At 41.0% G+C, this 16,335-nt stretch overlaps 1 protein-coding gene across 5 annotated transcripts in view; it reads left to right on the forward strand.

The window, feature by feature from the left end:
- Nucleotides 1–16,335, forward strand: part of LOC142885473 (collagen alpha-1(XI) chain-like) — a 95,335-nt gene that overhangs the window by 19,413 nt on the left and 59,587 nt on the right. For 2 of the 5 annotated variants that reach the window (XM_076021948.1, XM_076021946.1), the window contains exons 5-9: nt 7,134–7,262; nt 12,019–12,105; nt 12,396–12,494; nt 14,784–15,107; nt 16,200–16,265. In XM_076021948.1, the coding sequence (XP_075878063.1) occupies nt 7,134–7,262; nt 12,019–12,105; nt 12,396–12,494; nt 14,784–15,107; nt 16,200–16,265 (705 nt within the window). The remainder of the gene's footprint in view (nt 1–7,133; nt 7,263–12,018; nt 12,106–12,395; nt 12,495–14,783; nt 15,108–16,199; nt 16,266–16,335) is intronic. The other 3 variants (XM_076021949.1, XM_076021947.1, XM_076021950.1) reach the window with 3 other exon arrangements.

A 16,335-nucleotide genomic window follows, 5' to 3' on the forward strand; every position in this document is an offset into this window, starting at 1 on the left:
CCACTCTGTTTGAGGTTGGCTGTAATTGGAAGCACATTGAAAACTGCTCTTAATAATCACATTTACCATCCAGAAAAAGACTCATTTTATTTTGTAATGCTTTAAGCGTGAATGCTTTAAGGTCCAACATTTTTGATATGATAAGATTGACTGACCAGAACAATAATATTTGTTTTGTGTACTTAGTCGAAGCCTTAGGCAAACTACCTACACTGCACTATTATTTTCCCCTGAACACTGGCTTTGTTGGATTGTGTGTCTGTGTCTCACGGAAGAAAAATGGAAGTCTTTTTTACTTCAGAAAGTGCAGCTTTTTCAGCTAAGGGGTTTGTTTCCTCATTAACATTACCCTAACAACTTATTGCTCAAATTTATCAGCTTTGAAATGTCAACTTTCAAATGGTTCTCAGCCTCCAATAATACAGTATTTTCAATCAGACCAAGACAAATAATCAATGTGAGGTTCTAAAGATTGACTGCTGCAGTAGCAGCAGTTTTGGCAGATGGGCTTTTCACAACAATGGAATAGCTATAACCTAGCCGCAGAAGCAATGGTGACATGCAGCTAATGTTGCCTCTTACATAAGTAATACAATGGTACGACATGTAATTGGTCCATTTGAATGTGCAAGACAGAAGTTTCTCCCAGTAACATTCTTATCCCCCTCCCCTCCTTCCCCTAATGCCTTTTTATGGATTCTTTAGTCCAAGCAAGGACTTTAAAAAGGATTTGATCGGCCGTTCCGTGTCAGTAAATTGGGTAATTATTAATTTAGTGGAGGGGATGAAAGCAGTGTGGCACTTTCACCAACACTTTTCGATTTTTAATTCCAGTTTCAGACCATTCTCCCAGATTACCCTAATGGAACTCAATTGTAAAAACAGCAGTGTTTCTTTATACAAAGTGACAAGAAAGTGGAAAAAAAATTCTCTTTTCTTCCCACGAGTGAGGTTTTCCTCACATTGCGTTGTGTTGGCTGTTTTAATCAATTTATCGCACTACAGCAATGGTGGGTGGCCTTACCATTAATACAGCTATGTATTAAACTGTGACTGTTTCCACTTCAAGTTAAACAAACCTTGATTTGTTGATTGCTATTTGGCTACTTAGAGGCTCACCACAACATTAATTTCTAATGTAAGTAAACACTGTTACTGGCCAATAGGGGGATTGCTTTAAATATAGAGGGGTTAAACGCACACAGAATTTTCGTAGATTTGACTAAAATTGATTTTAGAAACAATCCAAGATAGCATTTATTGGAGAATTTAATGTAAAGAGATCCAGTATAAAACTGTATAAATTGGTCAAAATGGATCCAGGCCCCCTTTTGGCGCTCATGCATTCAACTTAGTTAATTACTAGTTCATTTAATTTCACTCTGGGTATGCATAAGTCTTGGGCCCCTTTTGGGGGATCAATTATTAACCATGTATGCTTAATACGCCCTGTGGGAGCAGGGCCCACATCGATTTTTAGTCTTAGGGCCAAAAATAGCTTGTGGCACCCCTGCATACACATACTCATCCATTTTGGAAACTACTACAAATAAATTTGTTCAAAAATTGAAAACAAAAGTTTATTTTTTTTCATTATTCATTAAAATGAATACTTTCGATGAAGAGTAATTAACAGTTTTTATAAGTATCAGCTCTAAATAATGGTTTGATCGTCCTACAACTTTGGACGTGTTCCACACTTTAATTAGGCAGACTATTTTCCATTAAAAGTGCTTCAGGCCCACATGACTGCAGGGGATTGCATGAGCAGGTGTCCAAACTGGAAGCCTGAGGAAGAAGAAAGGCCAGGGGGAAAATATGATCAGTGTGTGCGCTCAGTCTTGGCTCAAGCTGCACAGCTGTTTTAAAGATACGCTCTCACCGACCAAGTGTCTAAACCTCCCTCCCCTTCTCAATTTTAATTGTGCTTTTCAAATCAAAACCACAAAAAAGCTGTAGCATCTCAGTTTTATGTAAACTTCAGACTCATTTCAGACTTTTTTTCTTCATCTTGCACGCAGGCATCAGTGCAGTGCACAATCATGTCTGTGCATTGCATGCATGTGTGTTTTTGTCTGTCTGTCTGTCTGTCTTTCTGTTTGTCTGTCATTACTGCAAAGTTGATTATTCCAAAAATCTTTCCCTCAAGCAGGACAGTCCTTGGCAGACGAATGTAGCCAGACTGTGATGAACACAGAGCCTTAAATTAAATCTTTTTTTTTTCTTCTTGTTGAGTTGGCAGGAGGCAGAATGCTGTGACTGTTTTCTATCTCTTAGTCGCTATCCACCCTGAGGCACTCAGGATTTCAGGATTATCAACTGGGCCAAAACTCAGGTCCAATGCTGAGCCTTTTTTCAGTGCTCAGTGTCAGTTAGAGGGTTCACATTTTAAACGGCTCACTTTGTGTCTGATTTAGCAGCTTGTTACCATTCAATCATCTGATTTATTGTCTGAAACCCAAAACCCGTAAAAGTCTTTTGGTAAAAACGTACCGGAGTTAGTATATTTCCTTGGATTCTGTTAAGAATCCAATCCTTATATTTTTACTGATCTTTAAATTGATCTTATGATTTAGGCCTTTGCCCTAAATAAGCCACATTGGTAAACCCCATTCTGTTACCCAGGTTAAGATAATCAACTCATGACCAAGATAATATTTATTCATGTGCAATATTTATACATTTAATTTGTGCTTATGCTTAACATTTTGTCATATCTGTAAGTGGCATTGCCCTCCTTCCATTGAGGGTATTTCTCATTTACAGGAACGATCACAGTCTGGCAAGAGCGAGAGGGCCCCTGGTGTTTCTTACAGACTTCCAAAAGAAAAACATGGAGGAAAAAATATAGCTATAGACAGGCAGAGAAATGAGGACAAGCAAGTAGTGCAACAGTTCAGGTTGCTACCAACAGGCTTCTGGTTTTGATTGTGAAAGACATTTGAGAGAAACGGTTTCATTCCTCTGACCTCTAAAGCTGCAATAATTAAAACAGTGTGAGATAAATCTGAAAAGGCCATACTTTTTTCCATTGTCCTTCTTCAGGTTTAAAATTCCATCTCTTTTGTCCTTCAAGATGCAACAACCAACCAAAAGTTATGTGTGTTTTTTTTAATTTATTTAAATAATCAATTAATGCACACATTTGTTGAGAGACAGAGTGTATACCAGATGTTCACATTTTTTAAATAAAAACAGAGCAGTCTACAAGCAGGCTGACTGCATCTGGTTGTTTGGCCTCTGGAGGTTCAGCAGCATAGAAAATTAGCTCTTTATTATTGTCATCATGAATCTCAAAGGAAATTTTCCTTCCTACCCTGTTGACGATGGTCCATTTAGCAAAGTCCTGAAATCTTAATGTGGATGTTTTGCATAGTTCCAACAGACAACAGACAGAGACTTTGTATTGATGGTATGATTACTAATCTGTATTCCAGGTGCACACAGGTGTTTCCACAGCTGTAATATAATAGCCCTTTGACATTTTACATCCCTCTAGTTATCTACTACATTTTTTTAACAGTCAAAGTTATTTTCGGGCATCATGCACTTCAATGTATTGTGTTTAATTGATTTACGTGTCTTTTCCCCAAATTTCGATTGATGTTTATGCCTTGTGTTTCTTGAGGTACTTCCCAAGCAGCAGAAAAATGCCCTCACACATTGTGTTTTTCCAGTCTCTAATCCACTGAAACATAAAACAGGCCCTGTTTCAACATGCATTACTGCATTCCACTATTTTAACAAGTTCCCTATGTTATGAAAAAAATCATATAAATGAAATGAATATAGGAATCTGCAAATATGCTTTTTCAAGGTATTGCCAAGGGGGAGGCTTGTGCTCCGTATTCAAAGTTGCCATGCAGTCGAATGTAGTTGTCGGGATTTACTCACCGGTTGCATTTGCTCAAGACACATTGGTTAAAATATGGGCATTGAGTGTTTGAACTCAAAACAGATTCAAAAAAATAATTGTTAAACCTGTTAAACCTCTAAAAAATGATTCATGTTGGGCTTGTGTCCCTCCAGACAATGACACTACAATGCAAACAGTTTTCAAATACAGAACTGCTGCTCAGCTTTAAGACCTCATGAAAATGCCAAAAATGCAGCATGGAAAACCCCAGTGTCTCCTGTCACTGCGCTTGTGGCTCAAGCTTGCATTTAATCACAGTTGAGTCATGAGTTGTTGTTGCACTTGTACCGTATGAGGTAATGTGTGCTTAATATCAGATGTCAGCTGTTAACTTGATGATGACCTCTCACACCTTGATCCTCATGTGGCATTCAGAAGCTCATATCTAATGTTCTGATAACGATAAAACTCTGGGAACAAATGCAGCGATGACCTCAGCGCTTATAATAGCGCCTACTGTTGGCAAGCACCCGGAGCTACCAAAATAGCAGCCGTTCCTAGTGGGTGCGTGCGTTTTTGGTGGGTGCACGCCAAAGCGTAACACCACAGAGGAAGTGCTTTACACATTTAGACATATTTCATGTGTCTATTTTGAAAAGTATTTTCAATAGTTTTTGGAAATGTTTGGAAATGAATGGCAACTATTTTGCCAACCATATCGACAACCTCTCTCCTCAGAGAAGCTGATTGGTTGGTTTGTGCTGACCTGCCAAAACTGAATCAAGATGATTTTTAAATGAATTTGCATCCATCAGATTTGTTTTTTACTTTTCCAGTATCACTGACCCGACTATTTTTTATTATTATTATTATTTTGATGTGGAGTTTTGTTGTTTAGTATTTGCTGTCACCATTTGGATTTTAAACTGAACACATGTTTGTGCTGATGGATGGCTTTTAGCCCAGCCCAAGCCAAGGATTTACCTCACAGCGTCTTTGCCAGCTCAAAAGCTCAGACATTGTTCATTCCAGAAATTCTTCTAAGACGAGCCAGATAGATGTTCATGATTATTCAGACAGTAAAATTAACAAATCAACAACATGCACAGCGAGCAGTGGTTGTAGTTAATGTGACAGGCTGGCTTTAGATTGTGCTTATGTGTGTGATCTCGCAGTGTAACCTTATTGGAGCTTTTTGTTAGTTTCCATGTTGTGGTTCACCCACATGGTAAAATTGTTTTGCCATTGCCATAGTTTATACACATACATGTATGTATATATCTATATAGATATAGATATATATCTATATCTATATATATGTATGTGTATGTATATATATATATATATATATATATATACATGTGTATATGTATACAACCCTTAAAGATGGCACAGTTACACTTCACTCAGACTGAGAGGAGCAGACAAAGATCATGCCAAATGCCATATGTGGTGGTTTTTCACTGTCCTTTCTGTCTGTGGAATTAGATCCACTAAATTATAAAAGGGAAAAACAAAAAAAGAGGTAAGGTTTGATGCAGTGGTCTCATGGCTGTTTTTCATTTGAGGCCGCCTGTTTGCCATTGTACTCTGTGTTGTCGTGGGAGGTTCACTGCGTTCAGAGCGTCTGTGTCAGTGCGGGTTCAAGAAGCAGCAGGAAACGCCCAGCTCCGTGCTCGCATTCACACCTGGAAGTTGCCCAGTAAAACTGCGGTTTGATCTGTCGGCCACAGCTGGGTATTAAATGCTTGGCCCAGGAGCTGTTTGCAATCTCCTCTCCCACGACTTGTCCCAAAACCAGGGGATTGAACACAAAACCTTTTAGCTGTGCATTTTTTTTCCTTTTTAAGTAAGGGGCTGTGCGTTTTGGGGCGAGAAAGAGAAACAACACTGTCTGATGGGTGTGTAGCTCAGAAGGGTCACCTTTGCACGCCCGTATGTTTGTTCTTTTTTTCATGGCAACCGGTTTACTGTGTAAATGGCACAGTAGAAAAGAGCAGACAGAGGCGTTGTCCGGTATAAACGCACGTCTGCCTCTTGTTGTTCAGGCCGTTCATTCACCTTCACTGCTCACGGATGAAACGGAGATCAGGGTGATGAACCTTTGATGAATCCAACAGATCTGATCCTCACCAGATGTCGCTGCTTGTACTTTAAGGCATTTTGCATTTGCCTGTGACGTTTGTAACTCATTTTTGCATCAACTCCCTTTACTTTTTTGGAAGAGGACCTGCCCTGGTGCCTGATGTGCGAGATCGGTGCAGCTCTCCACATCAGTGGCAAAGCAATTCTCAGTTCAGAAATTCCTAAGCAGACCATCATGAAAAAAAAGCCTTTGGGCTGATGGAAAGGTTGCAAGCAGGGATCTAGTTTCCTTTTTCCTAAAGCTCATGAAAAACAGACGGCCTCAGATAAGTGCAGACCTTAGTTATTTATCTGCTGCCTAAGAGGACCCGTCGTCTGTTATGGCAGAACGAGAGGGGCCGTACAGTAGGTATTACTTGAAAGCTCACAGACTTCCCTAACGCTTTGGCTTTTTTTCCACACATTTATGTGTAATTAAGAGTTGAGCAGATCAAGCCTATGGGACTGCTGCACAACATCCACTTTGTTGTTTTATTGTCACATTTTATTATCATCATGCTGGCGCAAGGATGGGGTCGACGGAGCGAGTAGGTGTGTACTCGCTCACTGACATTTGGTTCCCATTTGTAATCGTAAAAGAAACAAAGAAAGAGACAGCGTGAACTCTCGCTCTGGTTATGCGGAGCGTCAGCGCTCAAGAAAGTACAAGCCATTTTTATTCCCATACAGTGTGCGATGATTGGCAGCTCGGGCATCTTTAATGAGCGCATGGGCCCAGAATTTATGTGCCCATTTCAAAAAAGAAAAAAAAGAAAAAGAAAAATTAAATGTGTCTAAGAGAAAATGTCTTCCAGAAACTTTATAGCATATTCAAAAGTGTAAATCCATCCACTTTGGTATTTTGGATTAGTGTTCAGCAAGTATAAGGCCTTGTTTTGTTCCCAGTTCTAATAAAGTGGAAAGTGTTTTGCCGCAGCCCTTAATCATGCGTCTGACTGGCTTCTCTTCGAAAGCGATGGTTTTTCAAAGCTTCTTATTGTAGTGACAGGGAGCCAAAGCAAACTGGAAAGAATTCCACTTTCAGCAGTTTTAAACAACTACAACTTATTTTCTTCATTCACCTATGGTCATAATTACACAGCACTAACAGTGGAGCTGCCCCATTTTCACACATGTGTACTTTTCTTTTCAGGGAGACATCCAGCAGCTGCTGATAGTGGCAGACCCCAGGGCAGCCTACGACTACTGTGAACACTACAGCCCTGACTGTGAAACTCCCAACCACCAGGACACCCCCCAGGCTCAGGAACCCGAGGGCGAGGTCAGTATATGGGTGTGGTGGAAAGCAGTGGAGACGGATTAGAGAGAGTCGAGAGATCAAGCGGTGTGACTGTCTGTAGAGACGAGAAGGTTTTAAAGATAACTGGACAGGCACGCAGTCTTTGATTCGTTTACTGAAGGTGCAGTGAAGTCCTTCTGGGCAAGTCCAGAAGGCTTGGAGATACTGATGAAATACCCAAGGAGACCAGAGTCCTACCTGGTATGAGCACAACCATACCATACATCATTGCCAGTGAAAGGATAGATACAATTCAAGTCAAAAAGATTAAAGATCTTTGAGTATGCTTTACTGTCATCGTACTCCAGGTTATAACGAAATTGGATATTGTATATTGTATCAATTGGATTGGGTCTTACCACATAATTATGTTTTAAATGCTCTTTTCCCACATGACGTTCACCACTACACATGCACACAGATTTACGACTATTCTATCTCCACTTAAAATAGAATTCCCTGCCGGCCATGGTGACAGACTGATCTGTTATGTTTCATATTGTTAGAGCTGAAGCTAATGCTTATGCTAGCGTTAACTAGCTTTTGTTGAAGCATCCTGTTTTGTACTTTTTGCCTGTTGCAGAAAGCTAATGTGTGCATGCATCAGTTGAAACAACACAATTGGCTGATGGTTTTGCCAGTTTGATTATGACATCACAGGTGATTGGCTGTTCATAAAACAGAAATTTCTTATGACAGACAAACTTAACATCAGTGGGTTTAATCCAACCCACTGAACAAAAACAAGTGTTGCCATCTTGAAGCGGTGATGTCACTTGGATCCAGAGCCAATGCAGGCAGTGGATTCAACAGTAAAGTTGTGACCAGTGATCAGTGTCTCAGATATAAGCACCTAAAGATGTGACGTGATGAAATTTAAGTCAATTCTTCAGAATATGTTGCAGTTCATGGTTGCATTTTTTTCTTAGCTCAAGATAAAACCAGCCATTTCCTACAATAAATGATTCAAATTACTTTTTGCCATTTCATCTGCCTTAAAAAGACTCTCTCGCCTCTGACTCAGTGCAGAAAAATTAGATATGAGATTAAAATCTGGAGCTACTCAAAGAGTAAAGTGCCTGTAGGATTTCTACCAGTGACTGGTGTTGAGACATTAGCTCTGTCTCCTCCTTAAGTGGGCATTTCAAGTTGTGGAAAAATAATGCTGGCATATGAAATGCAACTGTTTAGCCACAACCCTTCCCAAAATACAGATTTTTCTGGTCATCGTCGACATGCTGGGACTTCCTCAGAACTCTAAGTTGAAATGCAGTGTTTTGTCTAATGGCCCTATTTTCCCCTTTTCATCTTGTTATTGTTATTTTGCTCAGTTCAAAGCCATTTTGTCGGCCGACATTGTATTTCGGCGTCTCAGTGAAAAACTGATGAGCTCACACTGGAAACTTTTCCTTTCACCCTGCCACAAAGTCTGAGCCCACTCTGGAATGGCCCTGTGATTTATATCTCTAACGACTTCTGCAGACTCTGTCCAGACTCCCAGGGAAATTCAAGCTCTTCCTTCCCTAGTACCTGGAAAAGTAGACTGTAGATCCCTGTCTTTGAAAGAAGAAGAAGAAGAAGAAGAAGAAGAAGAAGAAGAAGAAGAAGAAGAAGAAGAAGAAGAAGAAGAAGAAGAAGAAGAAGAAGGGGGGAGGAGGGGGAAGAGGAGGAGGAGGAGGAGGAGAAGAAGAAGAAGAAGAAGAAGGGGGGAGGAGGGGGAAGAGGAGGAGGAGGAGGAGGAGAAGAAGAAGAAGAAGAAGGGGGGAGGAGGGGGAAGAGGATGAGGAGAAGAAGAAGAAGAAGAAGAAGAAGAAGAAGAAGAAGAAGAAGAAGAAGAAGAAGATTCTTTATTCTCTAAAACTCTTGGCTTCTGGTACCAAGTCCTGGAAAATATTGCTTCATCATTGACTTTGCTAAGTTTCATAGCCAAGTCAGGAAACTTTTCGATTCTCAAAACAGCAGGGAGCAGTGTGGACACAGCCGTGTTGTAAATCTGCTTTATTAATTGCTGGTTCTTGTATGGTATGAAAAGAAATGGTTTCCTACATTCCATCGAGTTGTTTTTTTTTTCCCCAACACATCTGAAAAACATTTTATCCAGGGGACACACAGTTGGGAGAGCATTTACCTCGTAGCAAAGAATTCCCTTAGCTGCAATGTACTTATTTATTTATTTTGTCTGTTTTTGTCTCCCCATTATTTATTTATTTAGTTATTTATTTATTTTATTTTAAACCAAACTTTTAAAAATGCCATGAAAGCACACAGTGTGGCCTTAACCTTCACTTTAGGCAGGGGCTGGACGACCCCTACATACGGCACCTTTGCAGTTATGGCTGCTTGCCAAGCGACAGGGTTAAAAGAGGTAGAGCGGGTGATGCACGCGGAAGGAAAGGGGAGCCTCCATTTTTCTTATGAGCACCCGTCAGTATTTATGCTTTCCATCCACGCCTGCTGCAGTGCGATCCAGCTTAGCCAAGCCCTTCAGCACCATAAATCTTTATTAATCCTGCTTTCGTTCTCCATCTCTCTCGGCATATTTTCTGTCTGGCCCTCTCCTCCTCCTCCTCCTCCTCCTCCTCCTCTTCTTCCTCCTCTCAGTCAGTCAATCCAGTTGTCTTGGCCAAACCGTCACTCTTCCTTGACTTTTCTCTCTCTCTGCGGACCACTCAGCGGAGGCCTGGCCAGTGCTGCAGCAACAGCCTTTGGATCTTGGCTTTTATTTTATGAGCTTTCTAGTGGTCAAACAATTATAATAATAATGTTATTCCCTCAGCTGATGGAGCAAAGTCTGTTAACTTGATCTACTTTTGCTGGATAGGAGATCAAGAATAACAGCAGGAAAAAATGAAGGCCTCTTTATGTTTGTGAGAAAAATACATAAATGAAAACATAAAACCAATAGGAGGACTTTTTTGGAAGGGAGGGGGGGGGTTCTTTCTTGTTTTGTCCTTAAGAGCAAAAGCAACTATGCAATACCACCCAAATTAATATTTATTACGCAAATGCAACCGCCTTTCTTTGGTGATTGATGCTTGAAACAAAGTGACTCATACCACATTTTTGTTCATCAGTCATTTTGACTGACTGGTTTTCCAACTACCACACAGAGTATGAAAAATGACAACTTACTCATTTCTTGATCGTCCAGCTTTCGATGTGTTACTGCACTGAAATGAGCCATTAAGATATTGCTTAACTTCCAAGACAAGACATTGACCTGTTGAATATAGTAACATCTCTCCAGACGACTTTTTCTTTTATGTGGGTGAGGTGTCACCGAGCGCTAGCAGCCATCGCCATCACTAGCGAGAATGCTAGTTTCGTAAGGCCTGTACAACTCAAACAACTTTTTTGACCGAACAAACCTTGTTTATTGTTGCAAGTAGACCACCAAAAGTAATTTATTAAACCTGGAAATGGCCATAGCAGGACCCCTTTCAGATATTTGTCTCTGAGTCCAATAATGCGGAACTCATGGGACTAATTATCAAAAATTGAAATCAGGATGTTTAGCCGTCGTCTTGGTGTATACAAAAACGCTTTTTAGCATTTTAACGAAAAATTATGTCTTGTTGCACCTTGAACTTGAAAGGGACAAGCTGGTCGCAAGGCAGCCTTAGAGGGAAGAAACAACCACCTGGCTGGAGGTGGGGGTCACCTTCATGGAAGAGACAGCCATACCCTTAGAGACATTACAAAGGGCTCATTTCGAAAAAATCTTGCATTTTAGTACACAACAAATTGAAAAGTGGAACCAACAAAAGAGGTGAGGATGAGAATTTGATGAGAGGATAGACTTTGCATAATCTGAGACCTTCACTCGTGCATCAGACTAAAAACTAAATCTATCTGCCACGTGTAAAGTGTTTTAACCAAGCACAGGCCTCCTCCCTGGATTTGTCAGCTATTCGGCAGCCATGTTGTTTATGCCTTGCAAAAATTCAGTTCAACTTCTGTTGGTTCCTGACGGCGGGGGAGGGGATGGCTTACCAGAGGAAGGGAGCCACTGTTATAAAGTTATACAGCCCCGGTTTTAATGTCACTGATTGGTGTTTATGATGATGTTTCCTCTCCAGAGGACCATGTTAAATGAATTCTCAAGTGTAAATAAACCACAGAGTAATACACAAAACAGAACCCCGGTCTAACTCGGCGGAATGTTTGTTGAGATCCAAAAAGAAATGTTCTTTTTTTTAAACACCAGCTGCCTTCGGTGCCCCACCGTCCTTTTACTCCCCTGCATGTTATATTCTGCATGTTCGCCACAGTTTACCAGCATGCGACGAGTCAAGCTGGCGGAGGCTTGTGGTTTTAAATGGCCCATTAATGGGCTTAAATCTCCTGGGGGCTGTTCAAGCTTCACAATTAAGTTTCGGCAGCAGATAAGTTGTTACTGGCATCACATTAAACCCCTGACATCCTTTTGAGAGCACACAAGAACTTGTTTTCCTGTTTACACACATAATACCTTCAATGCGGCCCGTGGGAGTCGGCGGGAGTTGGAATAGGAGGGAGGACGGGAGGTGTTGCCAGGACTGCAAGCAGTCATCCATATATTAAACTGTTCACTTTTCAGATATGGATGTGGTCTTTCCATCCCCCAACCATGCTATTATTGTTTGATAGCATGACAGTGATAGTTGTACCTGCCATGCAAATAATGCAAAGCGTGTCCCTCTGACATCCTATTGCCTTATTTACATGATTATACCCCTTCCTTTTCTTTCCTTTTCAGTACACTAACTATGACTATGGTGACTTCTATGACTACACTGAGGAGTCAGTCACTGAAACCCCCCCTGTTGAAGAAGCCAAGACTGAGGTAACACCTGACTAACACAGTTATCATGGTCGCAGCCATGAGCAACACAAATCCAATGTTGGCAGGATTCAGCTCACATCTTTATTTTACCATCTCTTTTTTTGTTCTTGCCTCCCCACACATCCTGCTCTGCTTCCTTACTCTGCACATTTTCAATATGGACTATCAGTAGCAGCTGTTGTTTTGATCATTTAGTGCTGATGCGAAGCCCTACGAGTGCTGTAATATAAATAACTTTTGTTTTATTTTTTCCTAAAATGGTTTTGTCTGCTCTTCCTAACTGACTGTAGACAAATGTGGGTGGAGACTATTACCCAGGTGAGTTTGACTACACCGTGGTGGACGGAAGTCAGCCTGAGAGTGCAACTGACACTGCAGGACCAGAACAGGTAACCCTCCGGATACTTTTGCATTTTTATCCCAAGACATATTGAGAGATTTATTTTGAAAGAAATGAGAACAAATCACTGTAATTTTGTAAACCACTTTGCATTCAGAATCGTGTTTATAGCACATTAGTCCAGCAAGCCACAAATTAGACACAAAAATGTTTCTGATCCCCTTAGAAAGCCAACCAGGGCTTTTGAGAAAACAGGAGAATTTTCACTCCACTTGTTGCCTTCCGTGAGAAAACCACCTTCATGAAAGGGAGTCTGGCCGAAGACAGAAGAAGGAAATGTTGTCGCTTAATGAACCAAAACAAGTGGGAAAGCACCGAGTGAGACGTCCACCCCCATATCCTGCTCTAATTTGTGCTGTACATAAAACACAACGTAATGAGGAACATTTGAGGGCTGAACAATAAGGCTGTGTGCTCCACCAGACAATTGTCCGCAGACTGCGCTGCGTTGTACCTCGAGGTGAATAACAGCTCTGTTGAGCTTTAGACATTTAGTGCTCAGAGTGCTAACCACGGAAACTGAACATGTGCTGCACCACGTTGGAACACTGGTCTGAATGCTGGGAGCTGAGATGGGCTGCCCACTTTGCAGCAAATGTCACAGGATCATATTGCCCATAAATCCAACACAATATATCTGACTGCTACTGATGGATGGAAGTTTAATGGAAATGTGTGGCTGCAATGTGGTGACAGACTGGAAAAAGAGACTCCACCCTCTTGCATTTGCTCGTATTGTAACTCAACATATCATAAGCCGGCTCACTCAGATGAAGCCACGGATATGATTTATTTGATATTACATAGAGTCTTTTGGGGTTGATTTATTGACTGGCCCATAATGAAGGAAAATTATTGGTTGCGTTGAATCGTGATACATCTTTATGGGTATGTGATTCCCTGATGTTTATACATGGAAGCAGTTTCTTAACTTTGCCAAAGAACTCTTGAACTATGGTGAGACCCATTGAAGTGAATTTCCTGTTTTTTGTTGATTAACAAACCCACTGTTACTGCTATAACCGGTTACATATTTGGGCATAAAGACGCTGGCAGAGACAGATTTGACACTTACACAAAGTGACACGAGAGTTAAATTATCTGCAAGGCTGGATCTTGTGAGGTTATAGGTTTTTCCAAAACCAGACATTGACTTAAATCCCAGTCTGTTGAACACTTCCCTGGGCACTCAGTGGTTCTGAACAACTCTTGCGTGAGCTAACTTTTGCATTTGACAAATGCAAGAAACTGAGCCTTACAGTAAAATCCTAGCATGACTTTTTCCACATCTTATTCTTTGTTTTATACTACACATTTTTTTCAATGGTAATGTTTTTTGGTGTTGTTTTTTTTATTTATTTTTTTTTATCAAAAGCTTCTTTGTTTATACGAAGAAACAGCCATATACAGAATTTGATTCTGTGTGCATGTGTTCATTGATATAGCTACTGATGTATAGCTTGCATGCATCAAACTGTAAATGTATAATGTTTTACCACAGGTAAAAACATTCTATTACAACCCAATAATGTAACCTATGAAATAGGAAGCCAAGTTGCAATGATTCAGTTGCGCTTTGTGCTAATAAAAAGACTGCCGTTGGCTTCCATATGTTGATCACATTGCCAACATATGTGAATTTCCAAATGAGGTCATAGGTGGGCTACACTCTGTGCAATTTTAACGATCTTTTTTTTTTTTTTTTTTTTTTTATCTCACAGCAATTCCTAGATCTGTTTAACTAGGCATACATTTGGATAAATGTGGATTTGACACACAAACTAAAGCCCAGTCTACACCAAACCATTTGTCAAGTTTCTGTCACAGTTGGCACATTAAGCTTAAAATTGCATTTACACCTTGTGCAAAACATGAGAAATACCTCAACTCACATTTGAAACAAAGTGACATATTTATTTACGATGTCCTGCAACCATCATGTTGTTACATTGGCTGATCTTTGATCATTCCTTTTTAAGCCAACACACCAATGACTTGCTTGCTCATGATGGTAGCCTTTATGTCTGGGACAACCGCAACATTGCACAGCGTGTTGCTGATCTCAACTTCTTTTGCCGCAACTAAGTGGACAGCGTATCCCTTAGTTGGTATCCAATAATTATACTATGTATAATTATATGTTGTAGATAAAATATTACTGCCTGTGCTGTGTGTGGTATACATGTGAATGACATATGCTGTTCACATGGTCCTTTCTCTCTTCTAACCAAACCTCCATGTTTCCGCCTCCTATAATCTTGCCGGGGACTGATCCCAGACCTATGAGGGAGAAATAGTGGATGATTACATCACTGGCGTGGAACAGGTCGGGGTGGACCCCACGACTGCCGTGGAAACTGCTGTCCCGGTGGAAACTCAGGAGGAGGTGAAAACCCACGAGAAGGTGGATCCTGACACCAAGGCGTATGAGTTCGAGGAGTACGACCTGAAGGAGTACGGCAACAAAGAGTTTGTCGAGAAGCCATACGATTATGGCGATTATGACAATTACGGCCCAACTGATGCCAACCCCACGTCTGTGACATTTGAGGAAGACTTTGGCCCCGGTTCTCCTGCCGAGACTGACATCAGAGAGAGCAGCGTAAGTGCCACAGCTGGACGGGGGCGAGCCAGAGAGGTTAATGGTTAGGAATGTGAGAGTGGAGAGGTGCGGGTGGCGTGATGTTTGCATGGCTTTATTTGCGGTGACCTTTTTTGTTTATTGTTTCCAACAGTATCGGGTTATAGCTCTGAGCATTTTCCTGTATTTTCTAAGCACACACCTCCTCCATCTTTGTCTCCGACTGATAAACAGATGTCGGCACAGCTGTCAGTGTAGGCACGCCCTCGGCAACCTCTTGACCTCTGGCGACCTTTGGTGTTTATCTGAGACGCGCTCGTCTCTGGTTATCCCACACAGTGATGTGTTTGGATAGTGACAAACGACGGTCCAGACAATTTCTCTTTATTTACTTTGTTTTATAGCACAAAAGGACAAAAAACATCTGCTTCATCAGTGGCTATCAGGCCTAGTTTCCAGCCGGCCAGCTTTCCTTAGATCCATATTCTCAGACTCAGGAAGTGACACAGACGTTGTCTGGAAGTTGGCGCAGGATCCCTCCGCTGCAAGCGGCTCTAATAGTGATCCCAGTGCTACAGCCTCAGCACTTCCCCACTCTGCGGCTCACTGTACAATCCAGTGGGTTTGGGCTGCTGTGGTGTAGGTGGTTAGGAAATTCTTTACATGTGAAGTCATTGTATGCATAGTGTCAGGTAACAGCCCCTCTGTTTGTGCACCGTTCGGGTCTCTTTTTTTCAGTCTTTGACATTAAGTAAGCTGAAAAATAGGAGACCAACCAAAGTATAAGTTCACCAAACGTCAGCCTTGCGTTTTTTTTTTGTTTGTTTTTTTTTACTTTGAAGAAAGCTGTTAAAAACAGATATTCCTTCCCAAAGATGTGACAATTTTTGCAACACCTCTCTTTTTATTTATTTATCTATGTATGTATGTATGTATGTATGCATGTATGTATGTATTCATTTATTTTACCCCGGAGAGATTTGGTTAGTTATGTCTTCAAATTTAAAAATTCTTAAAAGACAAGGGCATCTGCCTTTTGGTAGCACAAATGCTTGCCTAGACATGTGATGTTGCTGTGTGAGAACCTCACCGGGTCTATTTTACTGTCTGTAGGTGACTGGCGGACACAGTTACCTGGGAGAGAAAGGAGAGAAGGGCGAGCCCGCCGTCATTGAGCCAGTAAGTGAAACAATGTCATTGTTTCAAATGCACCTTTAAGGATGTGTTAGATCCAATTAATTAAAGAGTG

Source organism: Nelusetta ayraudi, unplaced genomic scaffold, assembly GCF_046127955.1.
Source record: "Nelusetta ayraudi isolate G7.1 ecotype Tasmania unplaced genomic scaffold, CSIRO-AGI_Nayr_v1 ptg000011l, whole genome shotgun sequence".
In the NCBI taxonomy this organism is placed as follows: Eukaryota; Metazoa; Chordata; class Actinopteri; order Tetraodontiformes; family Monacanthidae; genus Nelusetta; species Nelusetta ayraudi.